The sequence below is a fragment of the Babylonia areolata genome, chromosome 22 (assembly GCF_041734735.1).
Source record: "Babylonia areolata isolate BAREFJ2019XMU chromosome 22, ASM4173473v1, whole genome shotgun sequence".
Classification (NCBI taxonomy): Eukaryota; Metazoa; Mollusca; class Gastropoda; order Neogastropoda; family Buccinidae; genus Babylonia; species Babylonia areolata.
In genome coordinates, this window is record NC_134897.1 from 46,595,491 (window position 1) to 46,616,969 (window position 21,479).

General features: G+C 45.9%; 1 protein-coding gene across 1 annotated transcript; it reads left to right on the forward strand.

The window, feature by feature from the left end:
• Window positions 1–605: 605 nt before the first annotated feature.
• LOC143297155 (lysophosphatidic acid receptor 1-A-like) lies at window positions 606–12,225 on the forward strand. The gene is made up of 3 exons (XM_076609339.1): window positions 606–703; window positions 5,530–5,665; window positions 11,890–12,225. Exons 1-3 carry the CDS (start codon window positions 617–619, stop codon window positions 12,210–12,212), a joined length of 546 nt encoding a protein of 181 aa, XP_076465454.1. The 5' UTR covers window positions 606–616; the 3' UTR covers window positions 12,213–12,225.
• The last annotated feature ends 9,254 nt before the right edge of the window (window positions 12,226–21,479 follow it).

The window sequence follows — 21,479 nt, forward strand, 5'->3', positions numbered from 1 at the left end:
CAGTGGGAATGTCAAATTGTTCAGTGCATCAATCTCAACTTCCCAGTGGGAATGTCAAATTGTTCAGTGCATCGATCTCAACTTCCCAGTGGGAATGTCAAATTGTTCAGTGCATCGATCGTGTTTGTTTACCTTGGTTTTATCATCCTTGTGATGATGATAATGATGATAATTATTATTATCATAATTGATGTTGATCCCCATGCACCCAGTGTGTGACTATTATCTTATTGTGATGACTGTTGTTATAACCATGATTACGTCACCATTGTGATAATGATGACCCACAGGTACCCCAGTGTGTGACTACTAGCGTTGTTATGACTGTTGTTATGACGACAATAACCGTCGCCATGGTGATGACACCCAGGTACCCCAGTGTGTGACTACTAGCGTTGTTATGACTGTTGCTATGACGACAATAACCGTCACCATGGTGATGACACCCAGGTACTCCAGCGTGTGCAGTTACACCACGGTGCCCGTGCTGACGTCAGCGACGTGGATAACGTCACTGCTGCTGTCCCTGTTGCCTGCCTTGGGGTGGAGCCAGGAGGGAGGGGAGGGAGAGGGGCAGGGGGAGGACTCCCCACCCGTGTGCAGCTTCTTCGGCCTGATGCACCCCGATTATCTGCGCCTGATTCTCTGCCTCTACTTCGTGCCCGGGGTGCTGATGGGTATAGTGTACGGCCATGTCTACAAGGTGTGTCCTGTGTGTGTGTGTGTGTGGTATGTGTGTGTCGTGTGTGTGTGTGTGTGTGTGTGTGTGTGTGTGTGTGTCGTGTGTGTGTGTGTGTGTGTGTGTGTGTCGTGTGTGTGTGTGTGTGTGTGTGTGTGTGTGTGTCCTTTGTGTGTGTCGTGTGTGTGTGTGTGTGTGTGTGTGTGTGTGTGTGACCTCTGTGTGCATGTGTGTCCTTTGTGTGTGTGTGTGTGTGTGTGTGTCCTCTTTGTGTGTTCGTGTGTGTGTGCGTCCTGTGTGTGTGTGTGAACTCAGAATTCAAAACTCATATAATTGTCTTAAAACCCATCAGAGGAAATATGGACACAATAAACTAAACACAACAAAAAACAAAAAGTAAAAGCAATAACTTGTGAGCACATGCAGGATATTCCACAAGACATAGTTACGGATTGCGAACTTTACAGCATTCATATATATATTTTGCCAATTCTGGTTGGAAATAATTTAGTGGCAACAGAGAACTCGACCTTTGGATTATTGTGTTGCCATTGCCATCTGGCCAATGATTCGAAGACAAGGAATTAACTGTCATGAGTAGGCGAGGTCTCAAGTCAGAGTACGCACTACACTTGTCCAGAAAATGCAGTTCATCCTCTATAACTCCACATGCTTTATATAGCCGGTCTTTCCTAGTTACGTTGTAGTGACATCCTCGCTCAATTTCAAGTTCATGTGCAAATATTCGCAATCGACATAATAGTCCTCTTAGTATTTTTGCAGGTGATCAGGTAAGGTTGTAATGTATAAGTGTTTGCAATTTTGCAGTAAAAGAAAAGCCTTGAAATGGTCCCATTCTTTGTGCTGTTCCAAAATTGAACATATTTATCCTGTAGTTTATTCATGACAAAATATCTTAGTCGCTTAATGTTGAGTGTGCCTAGAGAATCCAATTGAAACCAGTATCTTTTTGATAAAATTAAGCCAAGGAACGTTTTCCAATGAATTCATCGATAACGTATCATCATGATGGAGTCTCCCGTCGGACCGACAGATGAGTAGGCAGGCAGGCTTATCTGTCGGTGTGTTTCCTCATATGGGAGAAAAGGCCGATTCTGTATGCGCAGCACTTCGCACAGGTGTTGCAAGGGAAAACGTCTCTAGAAGTTGAACCCTGCTTCCTTCGCTCACGCTTCTCCTTAATGGCCAGCGTTCTCATGTTTTCAAACGTCTTTATGCCACTAGAGCACAGCATCCTCCAGCGAGAGCGGTCAAGGGCATCAGTTTCCTTGGAAGCGATGTCTATGTCACAGGCTTTGAGGTTTGTCTTCAAGGTGTCCTTGAAGCGCTTGCAGGGTCTTCCAAGTTCGCGGTGGCCTTCCTTCAGCTGACCATACAAGAGTATCTTCGGGATCCTGCTGTCTGTCATGGGGACATCGTGTCCTGTCCAGCGTAGCTGGCACTGGATCAGCAGGCTTTCGATGCTGGGCAGGCCGCTCCTCTCTGGGACCTGGAGGTTGGAGACCCTATCTTGCCACTTTATGCCGAGGAGCTTTCGTAGGCATCTCTGGTGAAATTGCTCAAGTTGTTGAATGTGACGGCGATACGTCGTCCATATTTCACAGCAGTACAACAAGGTGGTCAGCACAACAGACCTGTAGGTTTTTGATTTTGGTGCTGAGCCTGATGCCTTTGTTGTTCCACAGCCTGTTGTTGAGTCTGCCAAAGGCGGAGCTGACCTTGGCGATGCGCAGCGTCACTTCTGCATCAAGGGCTCCGTTGCTGCATAGGGTGCTGCCCAGGTAGCAAAACTTGTCGACTGACTTGATCTGTGTCATCGATCTTGATTGCAGGTGGGGGGCAGGCACTGGCGTTCTGTGAGCTAGCTGGTTGGTACATGGACTCGGTCTTGCTGAGGCTGATGATGAGTCCAAAGCGCCTGCAGGAGGTTGAGAACCTGTCTATAATGAACTGCATGTCCTCATGGGTGTGTGCAGCAAGCACGCAATCATCAGCGAAGAGGAACTCTCTCAACAGTGCCTCAAACACCCTGGACCTGGCGTGGAGTCGCCGCAAGTTGAAAAGTTTGCCATGTGTGCGAAACTGAATGTAGATGCCCCGGTCACAGTCTTGGAAGGCGTCAATCAGCATGGCAGAGAAGAGAATGGAGAACAGCGTGGTTGCCAGGATGCGGCCCTGCTTCACTCCATTTACCACAGGGAACGGATCTGACATGTCAGTATTTTACTGTACTGTCGCCTGCATGCCATCGTGGAATGACGCAATCAGCTGGATTAGGCTCTCTGGGCAGCCGAACTTTAGGAGAATCTTCCACAGACCTCGGCGGTTCGCCATGTCGAAGGCCTTAGTCAGGTCTACAAAGACCATGTGGAGCTCCTTGTTCTGCTCACGGCACTTCTCTTGCATCTGGCGTACGGCAAACACCATGTCACATGTTCCCCTGCCTGAGCGGAAGCCGCACTGTGCTTCAGGGATGACTGTGTTGGAGACATGGTCAACTAGTCTGTTCAGTATGATGCGGGCGAAGATCTTGCCGGTGATGCAGAGGAGAGAGACTCCACGGTGGTTATCGCGGGATGTTTTGTCTCCCTTCCGTTTGTAAATGTGGACAATTGAAGCATCCTTGAAATCCTGGGGGGCCTCCCCTCTCTCCCAGATAGACTGGAACAGGGCGGTCAGCTTGTCTGTCAGCACCTCGCCTCCATACTTGTAGATGTCAGCCTGGATTCCATCCGCTACTGGTGCTTTTCCTGACGTTGTCAGCTTCAGGGCATTCCGGGTCTCGACCTTGGTGGTGGGGGTGGGGAGGGGCAGCTAGCGAGTCATTGACTGGTAGCTGTGGGAGGGCTGCAATTACCTCGTCAGATACGGACGAGTCCCTGTTGAGGAGGGTGTTGAAGTGCTCTGCCCAGCAGGCAAGGATGTCTTTCTTGTCTGTCAGGAGAGTGGTGTGGTCCACTTTCTCGGAGATCTGTTCTAGGCCATGCATGGAATAGTTCTGATACCATTTGCTTTGGGTTTTTGTCAATCTAAATTGAAGTCTCCCAAAATGATAGTTTCATAATCAAATATAATCACTTCATCCATGACAGAAGTAAACCTATCCTCCCAGTCTGTATTCTCTGACGGGTTTCTATATACAAATCCTATTAAAAGAGGTTTGTTACCATTTGTCTTAATTTCAACCCAGATTGATTCTACATTTTTAAGCTTCAAGATTACTTAGTCGTTTACAGTTTAACGAAGATGCAAAATATATGAGTAAACCTGTAGTTTTGGGTTTCGTTGGGCCTGATCGGATAATTTGGTATCCTGGCACATTCATATCTGCATCTGAAATGTGTGAAGACAGTCGAGATTCAGCAAAGCAGAAAAGATGAGAGTGATTACCAGAGTTCTGAAGGATGTGTGTGTGTGTATGTGTGTGTGTGTGTGTGTGTGTGTGTGTGTGTGTGTGTGCCAACGGTCGTTGTCTTGTTGCTAACGATAATGCTAAGTCCAGTTTGAAAAGCCAGTGTTGTGTGATGTCTCCGTTATCAGAACTGCTGACCGAGTTGTCGTATCCAGGTCTGTCATCATAATGATGTGATATCACATGTTCAGTATCTTGCGACAGCACCCCATTTCCAAACGCCTCACATCACGGCTCAGACTCTTTTTCCCCAGTCCGCCGTCAGGCTCTGTGTCTGGCATGCCCACAGAAGACAGACCCCAGCAGTGCAGGCTCTGTGTCTGGCATGCCCACAGAAGACAGACCCCAGCAGTGCAGGCTCTGTGTCTGGCATGCCCACAGAAGACAGACCCCAGCAGTGCAGGCTCTGTGTCTGGCATGCCCACAGAAGACAGACCCCAGCAGTGCAGGCTCTGTGTCTGGCATGCCCACAGAAGACAGACCCCAGCAGTGCAGGCTCTGTGTCTGGCGTGCCCACAGAAGACAGACCCCAGCAGTGCAGGCTCTGTGTCTGGCGTGCCCACAGAAGACAGACCCCAGCAGTGCAGGCAGGGACCTGAACCTGATAGGGAGGATGAGGGAGTGGGGAGGGGGGGTGTGTGTGTGTGGGGGGGTGGGGTGGGGGGTGGGGGAGGGGGGTCAGAGGAAGAGACGGGGAAGAGGAAAGAAGAGGTACTGATGACAACAAAGTAAAATCTAATTTGTGTTTGCACATTCCTTCCGTCATTGGTGCTGTGTGTGCATGTCAAATGGTGGGTATATGGCTCTTCCTTTTTAGGAAGTGTCTGGGTTTGCTCCAATGTACCTTTTGTTTGCCTGTGGCTGGTTGGGTCGGTAGCACAAGCAGCACTGACTTGATGTTGTGTACCTTGTGAATGGAGAGAGTTGCCACTCTTTACTATTTGTTGATTTGTGATGATAACGACGACGATGACGTTGATGATGATGAAAGCGATAACAAGGAGAAAAAATGGACGAGGACAAAATATTTGAACACGAATAGAGAAGCAGAAAGAAAAAGAAGTAGTAGTAGCAGAACATTACCAACACCGCCATCACCACCAACAACACTATCATCATATACACCGCCACTCCCCCCCCCACCCCCCCAAAAAAAACAACAACAACACAACAACAACAAAAAAGCCAACAACAAAAAACCCACCATTACCACCACCACAATCACCACCACCGACAACACTACCACCACTACCACCAACAACACCAACACCAACACCATCACCACCATCACCACCAACAACAACACCACCACCATCACCACCAACAACATCACCACCAACAACACCACCACAATCACCACTACCACCACCATTACCATCACCACCACCACCCCCCAGCTAACCGTCGTGGTGTTCAGGTGGCCAGGCGTCACTCCCGGCAGATCCAGTCCCAGCACAGCAGTGCCACCCGCCGATCCCAGCGTCACACGTGGAGGTTCACCAAGACCATTGTGCTGATCGTTGGGCTCTACTTCCTGTGCTGGCTGCCCATCGGTACGTCTGTCTGTCTGCCTGTCTTTCCCTCTGCCTGTCTGTCTGTTTGTCTGTACCTGTGTGTGTGTGTGTGTGTGTGTGTGTGTGTGTGTGTGTGTGTGTGTGAGAGAGAGAGAGAGAGAGAGAGAGAGATGACGCGGTTGAGTATTTATATGGTTTGACAGTCCTGATGTGGGCCTGTGCGGTCTGCGGGACTACAAGCAACAATCAACAAGTTGAGTTAACCGTCCGTTTATCTGTCTCCGTGTCTCTGTCTGCCTGTTAGGATCTCTCTCTGTCTGTCTGTCTCTGTCTGTCTGTCTGTCTATCTGTCTGTCTGTCTCTCACAATAATAATAATAATAATGGTATTTATATAGCGCTGAGTCTTGTGCAGAAACAAATCAAAGCGCTTTCGCATAAAATATTAGCAAAAGCATTAGCAGAGAGACTTAGCAGTGTAATAGATAAACTAGTGAATAATAATCAGGTGGGGTTTATTAGAGGCAGAAATATTGCTACAATCATAAGAACAATAATTATATGATGTGATCAATTATTTAAATAATACAAAGAAAGCTGGATACTTACTTGCAATCGACTATTCTAAAGCCTTTGACTCTATCCCTAGAAAATGTATGCTTCACATGTTTGATATTGGCTTCGGTGCCGACTTTAAAAAATGGGTTTATGTTTTGAATAACGGAAGCTCATGCTTTGTTAACCACGGCAGATGGATATCCGAGCCCTTCGATGTATTATGTGGGATCAGACAAGGTTGCCCATTCTCACCTCTTGCTTTCGTCTTGGCTGCAGAATTACTAGCTGTTAAGATCAAAGACAGCACAATAAAAGAGATAAAACCACCTACTTCTTCAGAGAGAGATGCAGCTTCTATCAAAGTAAAACAAATGACAGATGACACAACACTGTTCTTACAAGATAAAGAGGATATAATTAAGTCATTAGAAATATTTATTTGGTTCGAAAGTTTTTCGGGCCTGAAACTTAATTTGCAGAAAACTAAGGCACTAAAAGTAGGCAAAGAAAATGAAGACGAACACATACCAGTCTCAGTAGTGAATAAGACTGATATAAAAAAAAAAAAAAAAAATCAGGGATTGTTTTGAATCAGGTAAGGTGGCAAAAAATATTGAAGAAAACTGGATCGATAGAACAGATCACATGAAACATTTGATAAAACAATGGAGTACAAGAAACCTCAGCATTCAAGAAAAAGTTGCAGTAATAAAAACATTTCTTATTAGTCAGTTTACATATGTTATGCAATTTGTCGGCCTTCCAATCAAAATCCAACATACAGTGAATACGTACCTATTAACATTTTTCTGGCAGAAAAAATACAGCACTAGAAAGCATTGGAAAAAATAAAAAAAAGAAAGGTAATAGAGGCAGGTTATGACGAGGGAGGACTTAATATGACAAACATGATCAACGTACAAAAATATTTGTATTTACTAGGGGCGGGAAAGTTATTTGAAACCACTGACAAGCTAACTTTGTGAGTTTTATACCAATATGGCACCTTGGGAAACTTGCAAAGTACGAAAATATTTTTCACATTAACTGTAAAGCAGATGAAATAATTAGTCTAGACAGAATGGATAATGATTTCTGGAAAGATGTTTTAACAGATTACCTGGACAACAAGACTCACGACAAACCGGACGACGTAGACAGAGCTAACTTCCACGACCAGCTGCTATTCAACAATTCATCATAAGAATTATGATGGGGGAGGGGTGGGGGGGGGGGGGGGGCATGGGTGACCATGTGTGGGATGGGCGTGTATCTCTGTCTTTGTTTTGTCTTTTCTTATTGTGTGTGGGGGAGGGTGACCATGTGTGGGATGGGTGTGTATCTCTGTATTGGTTTTGTCTTTTCTTATTGTGTGTGGGGGAGGGTGACCATGTGTGGGATGGGCGTGTATCTGTCTTTGTTTTGTCTTTTCTTATTGTGTGTGGGGGAGGGTGACCATGTGTGGGATGGGTGTGTATCTCTGTCTTTGTTTTGTCTTTTCTTATTGTGTGTGGGGGAGGGTGACCATGTGTGGGATGGGCGTGTATCTCTGTCTTTGTTTTGTCTTTTCTTATTGTGTGTGGGGGAGGGTGACCATGTGTGGGATGGGCGTGTATCTCTGGTTTTTTTTTTGTCTTTTCTTATTGTGTGTGGGGGAGGAAGGGGGGAGGCGCATATGCATGAGCGTGTGTGTGTTTGTAGGTGAGAGTGGTGTGTGTGTGCGTGTGGTTCTCAGTTCTTGGATGTTTTATTCGGTGAAATAACGTGTTCTCCATGGAAGTGCATGCAACTGTGTTCTCCATGGAAGTGCATGCAACTGTGTTCTCCATGGACTTGCATGCGACTGAGGCCACAAAGCACAAGAAGAGTGAGTGTAAAACGAAAGAGCTTATGCCAGATCATGCCAACGTCCCAAACGGGAAAGGTCAGCTGAACACGCTGTATCAGATGACTGGTACGTTTTAAGATGAAATGAAATGTACCTGTAAGTTGAAGTGCAGTTGCAGTTTGTTCATATGGATGCGCACACGAGTAAAGAGAATCCATTGTCACAGACTGCCGAGCTGATTGTGATGCACGTGCTTGGGATTAAGGTATTTGTTTCAAGGTTTCTTAATAATTAAAAAAAATCGAACAGAAGAAAAATGAAACAAAAAAATAACAAGCATACTGATTTTTGCATGCAGTAGAATTTATTTGTCTCATGAACCATCATGAAGCCTACATATACAATTATCCATGCTGTCACGGAGCCATGAGCAGGCATGAGTATGCATCTTGTGTGTACATATAATTTTTATGTGTATGCTTGTATATATGTCTGTCATTGTATATTGCAATGATTATCACACACACACACACACACACACACACACACACACACACACACACACACACACACACACACACACAAACACACACACACACACACACACACACACACACATATGACGCATAAACATTATTCAACTTCTGCGTGTGATTTGCTTTTGATTGTAGCACTTGAACATCAGCAGATTTATCACTGATTATCTAGGTTGACATCAGTAAACCTAATACTTTTGATTGTAGCACTTGAACATCAGCAGATTTATCACTGATTATCTAGGTTGACATCAGTAAACCTAATACTTTTGATTGTAGCACTTGAACATCAGCAGATTTATCACTGATTATCTAGGTTGACATCAGTAAACCTAATACTTTTGATTGTAGCACTTGAACATCAGCAGATTTATCACTGATTATCTAGGTTGACATCAGTAAACCTAATACTTTTGATTGTAGCACTTGAACATCAGCAGATTTATCACTGATTATCTAGGTTGACATCAGTAAACCTAATACTTTTGATTGTAGCACTTGAACATCAGCAGATTTTCACTGATTATCTAGGTTGACATCAGTAAACCTAATACTTTTGTTTGTAGCACTTGAACATCAGCAGATTTATCACTGATTATCTAGGTTGACATCAATAAACCTAATACTGGCATTTGCTTGGTAATGAATTATCGTATCTGTGTGTATCTGTTTGTATCATATAGGCTGGAAGAAAACTTATTGGCCTTTACCACTTTGTAGTGATTAAAGCTGTTGACTGGTTAAAAAAAAAGGTCCTACAGGGGTCAAGTCATGGAGTCCCACAGGGGTAAAGTCATGAAGTCCTACAGTGGTGAAGTCCCACAGGGGTGAAGTCATTAAGTCCTACAGGGTTGAAGTCCCACAGGGTTGAAGTCATTAAGTTATACAGGGTTGAAGTCATTAAGTCCTACAGGGGTGAAGTCCCATAGGGTTGAAGTCATTAAGTCCTACAGGGGTGAAGTCCCACAGGGGTGAAGTCATGAAGTCCTACAGGGGTGAAGTCCCACAGGGTTGAAGTCATTAAGTCCTACAGGGTTGAAGTCCCACAGGGTTGAAGTCATTAAGTCCTATAGGGTTGAAGTCCCACAGGGGTGAAGTCATTAAGTCCTACAGGGTTGAAGTCCCACAGGCGTGAAGTCATTAAGTTATACAGGGATGAAGTCATTAAGTCCTACAGGGTTGAAGTCCCACAGGGTTGAAGTCATTAAGTCCTACAAGGGTGAAGTCCCACAGGTTTGAAGTCATTAAGTCCTACAGGAGTGAAGTCCCACAGGGGTGAAGTCATTAAGTCCTACAGGGTTGAAGTCCCACAGGCGTGAAGTCATTAAGTTATACAGGGTTGAAGTCATTAAGTTAAGACGCTCAGCTGCCAATACAGAGAGTCCGTGAGGGTGTGGGTTCGAATCCCGCTCTCGCCCTTTCTCCTAAGTTTGACTGGAAAATCAAACTGAGCGTCTAGTCTTTCGGATGAGACGATAAACCGAGGTCCCGTGTGCAGCACGCACTTGGCGCACTGAAAAAGAACCCATGGCAACGAGAGTGTTGTCCTCTGGCGAAATTACGTAAAATGAAATCCACTTTCATAGGTACACAAATATGTAAGCATGCACTCAAGGCCTGACTAAGCGCGTTGGGTTATGCTGCTGGTCAGGCATCTGCTCAACAGATGTGGTGTAGCGTGTATGGATTTGTCCGAACGCAGTGACGCCTCCTTGAGAAAGTGAAACTGAAAACTGAAACTGAAACTGAAGTCATTAAGTCCTACAGGGGTGAAGTCCCACAGGGAGGAAGTCATGAAGTCCTACAGGGGTGAAGTCCCACAGGGATGAAGTCATTAAGTCCTACAGGGTTGAAGTCCCACAGGGTTGAAGTCATTAAGTCCTATAGGGTTGAAGTCCCACAGGGGTGAAGTCATGAAGTCCTACAGGGGTGAAGTCCCACAGGGGTGAAGTCATTAAGTCCTACAGGGTTGAAGTCCCACAGGCGTGAAGTCATTAAGTTATACAGGGTTGAAGTCATTAAGTCCTACAGGTGTGAAGTCCCACAGGGTTGAAGTCATTAAGTCCTACAGGGGTGAAGTCCCACAGGGTTGAAGTCATTAAGTCCTACAGGGTTGAAGTCCCACAGGGTTGAAGTCATTAAGTCCTACAGGGGTGAAGTCCCACAGGGTTGAAGTCATTAAGTCCTACAGGGTTGAAGTCCCACAGGCGTGAAGTCATTAAGTTATACAGGGTTGAAGTCATTAAGTCCTACAAGGGTGAAGTCCCAAAGGGTTGAAGTCATTAAGTCCTACAGGTGTGAAGTCCCACAGGGGTGAAGTCCCACAGGGTTGAAGTCATTAAGTTATACAGGGTTGAAGTCATTAAGTCCTACAGGGGTGAAGTCCCACAGGGTTGAAGTCATTAAGTCCTACAGGTGTGAAGTCCCACAGGGGTGAAGTCATGAAATCCTACAGGGTTGAAGTCCCACAGGGTTGAAGTCATTAAGTCCCACAGGGTTGAAGTCCCACAGGGTTGAAGTCATTAAATCCTACAGGGGTGAAGTCCCACAGGGTTGAAATCATAAGTCCTACAGGGTTGAAGTCCCACAGGATTGAAGTCATTAAGTCCCACAGGGGTGAAGTCATTAAGTTCTACAGGGTGAAGTCATTAAGTTCTACAGGGTGAAGTCATTAAGTTCTACAGGGTAGAAGTTCTACAGGGTAGAAGTTCTACAGGGTTGAAGTCATTAAGTTCTACAGGGGTGAAGTCTCACAGGGTTGAAGTCATTAAGTTCTACAGGGTTGAAGTTCTACAGGGTTGAAGTCATTAAGTTCTACAGGGTTGAAGTCCCACAGGGTTGAAGTCATTAAGTTCTACCTGTTGTTTTGTCCAGGTGTGGTGATCATTCTACACCTGTTGTTTTGTCCAGGTGTGGTGATCATTCTACATCTGTTGTTTTGCCCAGGTGTGGTGATCATCCTTCACCTATTGTTTTGTCCAGGTGTGGTGATCATTCTACACCTGTTGTTTTGTCCAGGTGTGGTGATCATTCTACACCTGTTGTTTTGCCCAGGTGTGGTGATCATCCTTCACCTGTTGTTTTGTCCAGGTGTGGTGATCATTCTACACCTGTTGTTTTGTCCAGGTGTGGTGATCATTCTACACCTGTTGTTTTGTCCAGGTGTGGTGATCATTCTACACCTGTTGTTTTGTCCAGGTGTGGTGATCATTCTACATCTGTTGTTTTGTCCAGGTGTGGTGATCATCCTTCACCTGTTGTTTTGTCCAGGTGTGGTGATCATTCTACACCTGTTGTTTTGTCCAGGTGTGGTGATCATTCTACACCTGTTGTTTTGTCCAGGTGTGGTGATCATTCTACACCTGGAGGGCCGCCTGTGGCAGTACAGCCTGGCGGAGCGGGGCAACCTGCTGATGTACAGCTCTATCCCAGCCTTCGCGGGCAGCCTGGCCAACCCCATCATCTACGCCGTCAAGATCCTGCCCGTCAGGGCCCGCTTCCAGTCCGTCTTCTGCCGCCGCCACATCGACACCTTCTATACCGGGACCAGCGTCGCTCCTACCACTGGGCATGCCTGGACCACTGACCAGCAAAGCCGACAGCTGACCTGTGATGGCCAGGGCAGAATGTTGAAGGGTGGTGGTGGTGGGGGGTTAGAACTGTGAGAGCTAAACGCAGTTTGTGCAGCGTCTTGCAACGCATCTCCCTTGAAAACGTGTGTCTGGACTGCTGGCACTGATAGTCTGGAACACACAGTGCCGGGCTCCTAAAGACTGATAGTCTGGAACACACAGTGCCGGGCTTCTAAAGACTGATAGTCTGGAACACACAGTGCCGGGCTTCTAAAGACCGTTCTCATCACCTCCCCCCTCAGACAACGCCCGGTCCCTTCCTGAAAGGGATGACTCTGTTCTTCCTGTTAGCTTTGCCTACCCACTGAATGTCTACACATTGAATGCCTTCACACTTAATGTCTACCCACTGAATGTCTACACAATCAATCAATCAATCAAAAACACTTTATTAATCCACATGGAAATTAAGTTGTGCAATCACAGGCTCATTGTAAACACTGGCATAAAATCATGCGCAACATAAGAAGAGATTAAAACTAGTCAAATAAGAATTCCCAATAGCTGACGATATACTAACCCCCCCACCCCCCACCCCCCCACTCACATACTCATGTTAAGACAATAGGGTATTGCACAACAATATTAACAAATGAAAACATCCAACAAAAAAAGGGTATAAGATTACTAAAAATGACATGCGCGCACGCACGCACACCCACCCACCCACACACACACCCACACACACACACACACACACGTTAAGACCATAAGGTATTGTACAACAATACATAAATAAAAACATCAAGGGAATAAATCGCATATATAAGTAAAATGCACACACACACACACACACACACTCACTCACACACACACAAACAACGTATGCATGCACATAACATATGTCACGCCAATAAGATTAGAACATTAACATTAAGATACATGAAATCCAAGTAAAATAAGAAAATATTTTAAAATCACTTCCGATCACACACACACACAAATGCTTGCTTGCCCGTGCTCACCCGCTCAGTCCCACATGCACGCATAATGTCTGCTCCCATACACTCGTCTGCTGGTGAAGTTCAGGTGTTGCTGTGGCGAGGGGGCTTGGGGGGTGGGAGGGTTCACTTAGTGTATTGGATGTTTTGATTGTGTGCGCGAATGGCTGTAGGAATAAATGAATTAATGTATCGAGATGTTCTTGCGCGTGGAGCTCTAAACCTACCACTTATGTCTGACCTTCTGCTATTAATGTCATCATGTAGTGGGTGTCTTACGTCGGTCAAAATTGTTATTAGTCTGTCAGTCAGTTTTCTATTGTGCATGTCGCTAAAGGTGTCTTGTCTTATACCCACCACCCCACCCGCTTTCCTAATGACTTTTTCCAACCTGTCTTTGTCATGTTTGGTCAGGTTTCCCCCCCAGCACACGGCTCCGTATGTTAAAACACTACAGACAACAGATGTGTAAAACATTTGGAGCATCTGCTTGCATACATTAAAAGATTTCATTTTTCTAAGACAGTACATGCGACTGTTGCTCTTTTTAATGAGTGCAGTTGAGTTTTCATTCCAAGACAGCTTATTGTCGATTATCACACCGAGATATTTGTATGAGTCTACTTGTTCGACCACTTCATTTTTTGTGATGATTTTACTTAAAGTTGATTTCTTTTTTCTGAAGTCGATAACAAGCTCTTTGGTTTTGCCAACATTCAGCTCAAGGAAATTTTCTTCACACCAGTTCACAAACCTGTCAATTTCTCTTCGGTAGTCAGTGTCATCGTCGTCAGTAATAAGTCCTGTCAGTGCGGAGTCATCTGCAAACTTAACGAGGGGACACGAATTGGTCAGGCTTCTGCATTCAGCCGTATACAAGGTAAAAAGAAAAGGCGAGAGGACTGTACCTTGTGGTGCACCTGTGTTTGTGAAAGAGACAGTAGACATAAAATCATTTAATTTTACAAACTGAGGCCTTTTAGTAAGATAGTCTAAAACCCATAAAATCGTCGGAAAAGCGAGTCCCATGTGCATCAGCTTTTTTGCTAAGAGGTGAGGTTGAATTGTATTAAAAGCACTAGAAAAATCAAAGAACATCAAGCGGACACAGGTATTTGATTTGTCTAGGTGTTCATAGATTTTGTTCAAGACAAACAGTATTGCATCATCCGTACATCTGTTTCTCCTGTATGCAAATTGCAAGGGATCTAAAAATGGTTTGACAGACTCCTGCAAATAGACAAGTATCACTCTCTCAAAAACTTTCATCACAGCAGATGTCAGTGCTACAGGACGGAGGTCATTCATACATGAAACATGTGTTTTCTTAGGTACAGGTATAATGCAGGAAGTTTTCCAGATAGATGGTATTTTGCATTCACTAAGAGACTGATTAAAAATAATTGTTAAAATCTGGTAGAGCTGAGCTGCACAGTATTTCAGTGTATTTGATCGGATCATATCAGGACCAGGTGCTTTGTTTGGTTTCACTCGTTTTAATTGTGAAAGCACTTCCTCTTCAGACACAACAATACATTCGTCCTTCTTAACATTTAAAATATCACTTAAATCTTGTCTTTCTGCGCTAAAATCGTGACAATCAAAACGAGCAAAAAAGTCATTCAGTTTGTTTGCTTCTTCTTCTGATGATGATAAAACCGTTTCTTTCCCCCCCTTTCTACCTTTGTATCCACTCATTAGTTTCATCCCTTCCCACACCCCTTTCATGTTGCTGCTGAGTAATTTGTTTTCTATTTTCCGCTTATAGTTTTCTCTGCCCTCTTGCAAGTCTTTCTTAACCTGTCTTTGTGCTTCCCTAATCTCTTCTTTTACCCCTCCCTTAAAAGCACTTTTCTTAGCATTAAGAGTACCTTTGATCCGTTTCGAAATCCAGGGTTTGTTATTGGCAAAAATTTTAACATCTCTAGCTGGAACAACACAATCTTCACAAAACTTAATGTAATCTGTAACTGTATCTGCTAATTCACATACATTGTCCGTGGCCTCAACAAACACATTCCAGTCTGTGCACTCAAAACAGCCTCTTAAGGTGTCAATGGAGTCAGCTGACCAGTCACGCACTGACACTTTCACAGGCGGCTGACGTTTCACTAAAGGTCTGTAACGTGGCAACAGATAGGTTAGGCTGTGGTCAGAACGTCCAAGGGGTGGCAGCTGTACAGAAGAATAAGAATCCGGTACATTAGAATAAAACAAATCAATTGTCTTGTTCTCGCGGGTTGGGACAGTAACATGCTGGTAAAAATTTGGAAGTGTCTTTTTAAGAGAACAGTGATTAAAATCCCCGGTTAAAAGTTTCAAAGAGTCAGGTGCCTTTGCCTCAAGATCGTGTATGTGGCTGGCAATTGCGTTCTCTGCTTCACTCGCACTGGCTTTGGGGTGAATATACACAACTGTCAGTTGCACGTGCGAAAATTCCCGTGGCAAGTAGTATGGCCTGATTCCAAGGGTCATGAACTCTAACACAGGTGAGCATTCCTTGTGTGTGACAGTGATGTTGTTTGGATGACACCATTGTTCGTTGATAAAAACACACACCCCACCTCCCCCCTTCTTCCCCGCATCTTCAGTCCTGTCCCCCCTGAATAAACTAAAACCATCTAACGACACTTGTTCATCAGCAATAAAACTGTTTAGCCACGTTTCTGTAAAACACATTAAACTGCACGTTTTAAAATCGGAGCAGGATAAAATGTTGGCCGAAAGTTCGTCTGTTTTGTTTCTGAGTGATTGCACATTGCCCTCGATCACAGTTGGTAGATAGGGTTTATATTTTCTGACCTTGTTTCTGGCTCTGACACCACCCTTCCGACCTCGTCTGCGGGGCTTTAGCTCCTTTGGAAGATCGAGACGAGGTCGGATCTTGGACAGTGCAGACGACCGAAGTCGAAGTAGGTCCGCCATGTTGTAGTGGGTGGGCGCGGCAAGCCAGTCATGGTTGACACCGGTTGTTTGGCTAAAACAGCCACACACAGACAGGAGCAGCAACAGCAGGCACACCACAACACACTTGGAACAGTCACACACCATCTTGCACAAGTATAAAAAGGCTAATACAGGTAAAACTCCACAAAACACTAAAAAGCACGAGCCTGCAAAAACTGACATTGACTGCCTTCACACTGTGTACCCACTGAATGTCTACACATTGAATGCCTTCACACTTAATGTCTACCTACTGAATGTCTACACATTGAATGCCTTCACACTGTCTACCCACTGAATGTCTACACATTGACTGCCTTCACACGTAATGTCTACCAACTGAATGTCTACACATTGACTGCCTTCACACTGTCTACCCACTGAATGTCTACACATTGACTGCCTTCACACGTAATGTCTACCCACTGAATGTCTACACATTGACTGCCTCCACACTCTGTACCCACTGAATGTCTACACATTGACTGCCTTCACACTGTGTACCCACTGAATGTCTACACATTGAATGCCTCCACACTGTCTACCCACTGAATGTCTACACATTGACTGCCTTCACACGTAATGTCTACCCACTGAATGTCTACACATTGACTGCCTTCACACTGTGTACCCACTGAATGTCTACACATTGACTGCCTTCACACTGTACCCACTGAATGTCTACACATTGACTGCCTTCACACTGTCTACCCACTGAATGTCTACACATTGACTGCCTTCACACTGTCTACCCACTGAATGTCTACACATTGACTGCCTTAACACTGTCTACCCACTGAATGTCTACACATTGACTGCCTTCACACTGTCTACCCACTGAATGTCTACACATTGACTGCCTTCACACTGTCTACCCACAGAAAGTCTACACATTGAATGGCTTCACACTGTCTACCCACTGAATGTCTACACATTGAATGCCTTCACACTTAATGTCTACCCACTGAATGTCTACACATTGACTGCCTTCACACTTAATGTCTACCCACTGAATGTCTACACATTGAATGCCTTCACACTTAATGTCTACCCACGGAATGTCTACACATTGAATGCCTTCACACTGTCTACCCATTGAATGTCTACACATTGAATGACTTCACACTTACTGTCTACCAACTGAATGTCTACACATTGAATGGCTTCACACTGTCTACCCACTGAATGTCTACACATTGAATGACTTCACACTGTCTACCCACTGAATGTCTGCACATTGAATGACTTCACACTTAATGTCTGCCCACTGAATGTCTACACATTAAATGACTTCACACTTACTGTCTACCAACTGAATGTCTACACATTGAATGGCTTCACACTTAATGTCTACCCACTGAATGTCTACAGATTGAATGGCTTCACACTTACTGTCTACCAACTGAATGTCTGCACATTAAATGGCTTCACACTTTCTACCCACTGAATATCTACACATTGAATGCCTTCACACTGTCTACCCACTGAATGTCTACACATTGACTGCCTTCACACGTAATGTCTACCCACTGAATGTCTACACATTGACTGCCGTCACACTGTCTACCCACTGAATGTCTACACATTGAATGGCTTCACACTGTCTACCCACTGAATGTCTACACATTGAATGCCTTCACACTGTCTACCCACTGAATGTCTACACATTGAATGCCTTCACACGTAATGTCTACCCACTGAATGTCTACACATTGAAAGCCTTCACACGTAATGTCTACCCACTGAATGTCTACACATTGACTGCCTTCACACTGTCTACCCACTGAATGTCTACACATTGACTGCCTTTACACTGTCTACCCACTGAATGTCTACATATTGAATGCCTTCACACTGTCTACCCACTGAATGTCTACACATTGAATGCCTTCACACTGTCTACCCACTGAATGTCTACACATTGACTGCCTTCACACTGTGTACCCACTGAATGTCTACACATTGACTGCCTTCACACTGTCTGCCCACTGAATGTCTACACATTGAATGGCTTCACAATGTCTACCCACTGAATGTCTACACATTGAATGCCTTCACACGTATGTCTACCCACTGAATGTCTACACATTGAATGCCTTCACACTGTCTACCCACTGAATGTCTACACATTGACTGCCTTCACACGTAATGTCTACCCACTGAATGTCTACACATTGACTGCCTTCACACTGTCTACCCACTGAATGTCTACACATTGACTGCCTTTACACTGTCTACCCACTGAATGTCTACATATTGAATGCCTTCACACTGTCTACCCACTGAATGTCTACACATTGAATGCCTTCACACTGTCTACCCACTGAATGTCTACACATTGACTGCCTTCACACTGTGTACCCACTGAATGTCTACACATTGACTGCCTTCACACTGTCTGCCCACTGAATGTCTACACATTGAATGGCTTCACAATGTCTACCCACTGAATGTCTACACATTGAATGCCTTCACACGTAATGTCTACCCACTGAATGTCTACACATTGAATGCCTTCACACTGTCTACCCACTGAATGTCTACACATTGACTGCCTTCACACGTAATGTCTACCCACTGAATGTCTACACATTGACTGCCTCCACACTGTCTACCCACTGAATGTCTACACATTGACTGCCTTCACACGTAATGTCTACCCACTGAATGTCTACACATTGACTGCCTTCACACGTAATGTCTACCCACTGAATGTCTACACATTGACTGCCTTCACACTGTCTGCACACTGAATGTCTACACATTGAATGCCTTCACACTGTCTACCCAATGAATGTCTACACATTGACTGCCTTCACACTGTCTACCCACCGAATGTCTACACATTGACTGCCTTCACACTGTCTACCCACTGAATGCCTACACATTGAATGGCTTCATACTGTCTACCCACTGAATGTCTACACATTGAATGCCTTCACACTGTCTACCCACTGAATGTCTACACATTGAATGGCTTCACACTGTCTACCCACTGAATGTCTACACATTGAATGCCTTCACACTTAATGTCTACCCACTGAATGTCTACACATTGAATGGCTTCATACTGTCCACCCAGGGACTGTCTACACATTGAATGCCTTCACACTGTCTACCCAGGGACTGTCTACACATTGAATGGCTTCTCCCCAAGGACTGTCTACACATTGAATGGCTGTTGTGGGAGCCAGCACTTCTCCACAGGGAGGTGGGTTATGTGTCACCAGCAAGCGACAGCTGTTCAGCTTTTCACAGCGTTCACAACAATGGCTGTGTTGGCCCCTGCTGGAGGGAAGGAGATCAGGTTGGGGGAATACTGCTGCTTGGGAGCTGTCTCCTGGGAGCTGTCTCCTTGGAGGGAAGTGCTACCTGAGAGCTGTCTCCTCGGAGGGTAGTGCTACCTGAGAGCTGTCTCCTCGGAGGGAAGTGCTACCTGAGAGCTGTCTCCTTGGAGGGAAATGCTACCTGAGAGCTGTCTCCTTGGAGAGTAGTGCTACCTGAGAGCTGTCTCCTCAGAGGGAAGTGCTACCTGAGAGCTGTCTCCTCGGAGGGAAGTGCTACCTGAGAGCTGTCTCCTCGGAGGGAAGTGCTACCTGAGAGCTGTCTCCTTGGAGGGAAGTGCTACCTGAGAGCTGTCTCTTCGGAGGGTAGTGCTACCTGAGAGCTGTCTCCTCGGAGGGAAGTGCTACCTGAGAGCTGTCTCCTTGGAGGGAAGTGCTACCTGAGAGCTGTCTCCTTAGAGGGTAGTGCTACCTGAGAGCTGTCTCCTCGGAGGGAAGTGCTACCTGAGAGCTGTCTCCTTGGAGGGAAGTGCTACCTGAGAGCTGTCTCCTTGGAGGGTAGTGCTACCTGAGAGCTGTCTCCTTGGAGGGAAGTGCTACCTGAGAGCTGTCTCCTGGAAGTGCTACCTGAGAGCTGTCTCCTTGGAGGGAAGTGCTACCTGGGAGCTGTCTCCTTGGAGGGAAGTGCTACCTGAGAGCTGTCTCCTTGGAGGGAAGTGCTACCTGAGAGCTGTCTCCTTGGAGGGTAGTGCTACCTGAGAGCTGTCTCCTCGGAGGGAAGTGCTACCTGAGAGCTGTCTCCTTGGAGGGAAGTGCTACCTGAGAGCTGTCTCCTTGGAGGGTAGTGCTACCTGAGAGCTGTCTCCTTGGAGGGTAGTGCTACCTGAGAGCTGTCTCCTTGGAGGGTAGTGCTACCTGAGAGCTGTCGGGAGTCCAGCAGAGGCAAACACGCCTAGGACTCCCCCGTGGAACGTCTGACGCACGCCCCAACCCCCCCCTCCCCCAACCCCAACAAAGCATCCTTCACTGATCCAGACCCCAGCTGTCAACAAGTAGGCCTCTGTGGCAGTATGTTGTTGAACTGTATATGTTATGAATGTCCCGGCGTCACCCAGGCTGAGAGATAAGACACATGCAGTGTTGGTCAGGACGTCAGAGAAACACTCCCAAAGACGCATCCTTTACAGTGGATGACGTGGACTGTGTGATCCCAGTCTGCCCATTGGAGCACACAGCCCACTGAAGTGTGGACCAGTGCTGACCATGGGCCGACCATCCCTCCCTCCCCCACCACGTCTCACGGGGATTGAACTGTCGTCCTCCCAGAGGAGGGCTGGAAGGTTGTGACGTGTTGACAGGTGTTGTGACGTGTTGTCAGGGCACTATCTGTCAGGTGTTGTGACGTGTTGTCAGGGCACTGTTTGACAGGTGTTGTGACGTGTTGTCAGGGCACTATCTGACAGGTGTTGTGACGTGTTGTCAGGGCACTGTCTGACAGGTGTTGTGACGTGTTGTCAGGGCACTGTCTGACAGGTGTTGTGACGTGTTGTCAGGGCACTATCTGACAGGTGTTGTAACGTGTTGTCAGGGCACTGTCTGACAGGTGTTGTGACGTATTGTCAGGGCACTGTCTGACAGGTGTTGTGACGTGTTGTCAGGGCACTGTCTGACAGGTGTTGTGACGTGTTGTCAGGGCACTATCTGACAGGTGTTGTGACGAATTGTCAGGGCACTGTCTGACAGGTGTTGTGACGTGTTGTCAGGGCACTGACAGGTGTTGTGACGTGTTGTCAGGGCACTGTCTGACAGGTGTTGTGACGTGTTGTCAGGGCACTATCTGACAGGTGTTGTGACGAATTGTCAGGGCACTGTCTGACAGGTGTTGTGACGTGTTGTCAGGGCACTGACAGGTGTTGTGACGTGTTGTCAGGGCACTGTCTGACAGGTGTTGTGACGTGTTGTCAGGGCACTGTCTGACAGGTGTTGTGACGTGTTGTCAGGGCACTGTCTGACAGGTGTTGTGACGTATTGTCAGGGCACTGTCTGACAGGTGTTGTGACGTATTTTCAGGGCACTGTCTGACAGGTGTTGTCACGTATTGTCAGGGCACTGTCTGACAGGTGTTGTGA

Coding starts and splice junctions, on each gene's coding strand:
- LOC143297155 (XM_076609339.1), top strand. CDS start 617: ATGCACCCCGATTATCTGCGCCTGATTCTCTGCCTCTACTTCGTGCCC. Junction 704..5,529: donor TGTACGGCCATGTCTACAAG/GTGTGTCCTGTG, acceptor CGTGGTGTTCAG/GTGGCCAGGCGTCACTCCCG. Junction 5,666..11,889: donor CCTGTGCTGGCTGCCCATCG/GTACGTCTGTCT, acceptor TGTTTTGTCCAG/GTGTGGTGATCATTCTACAC.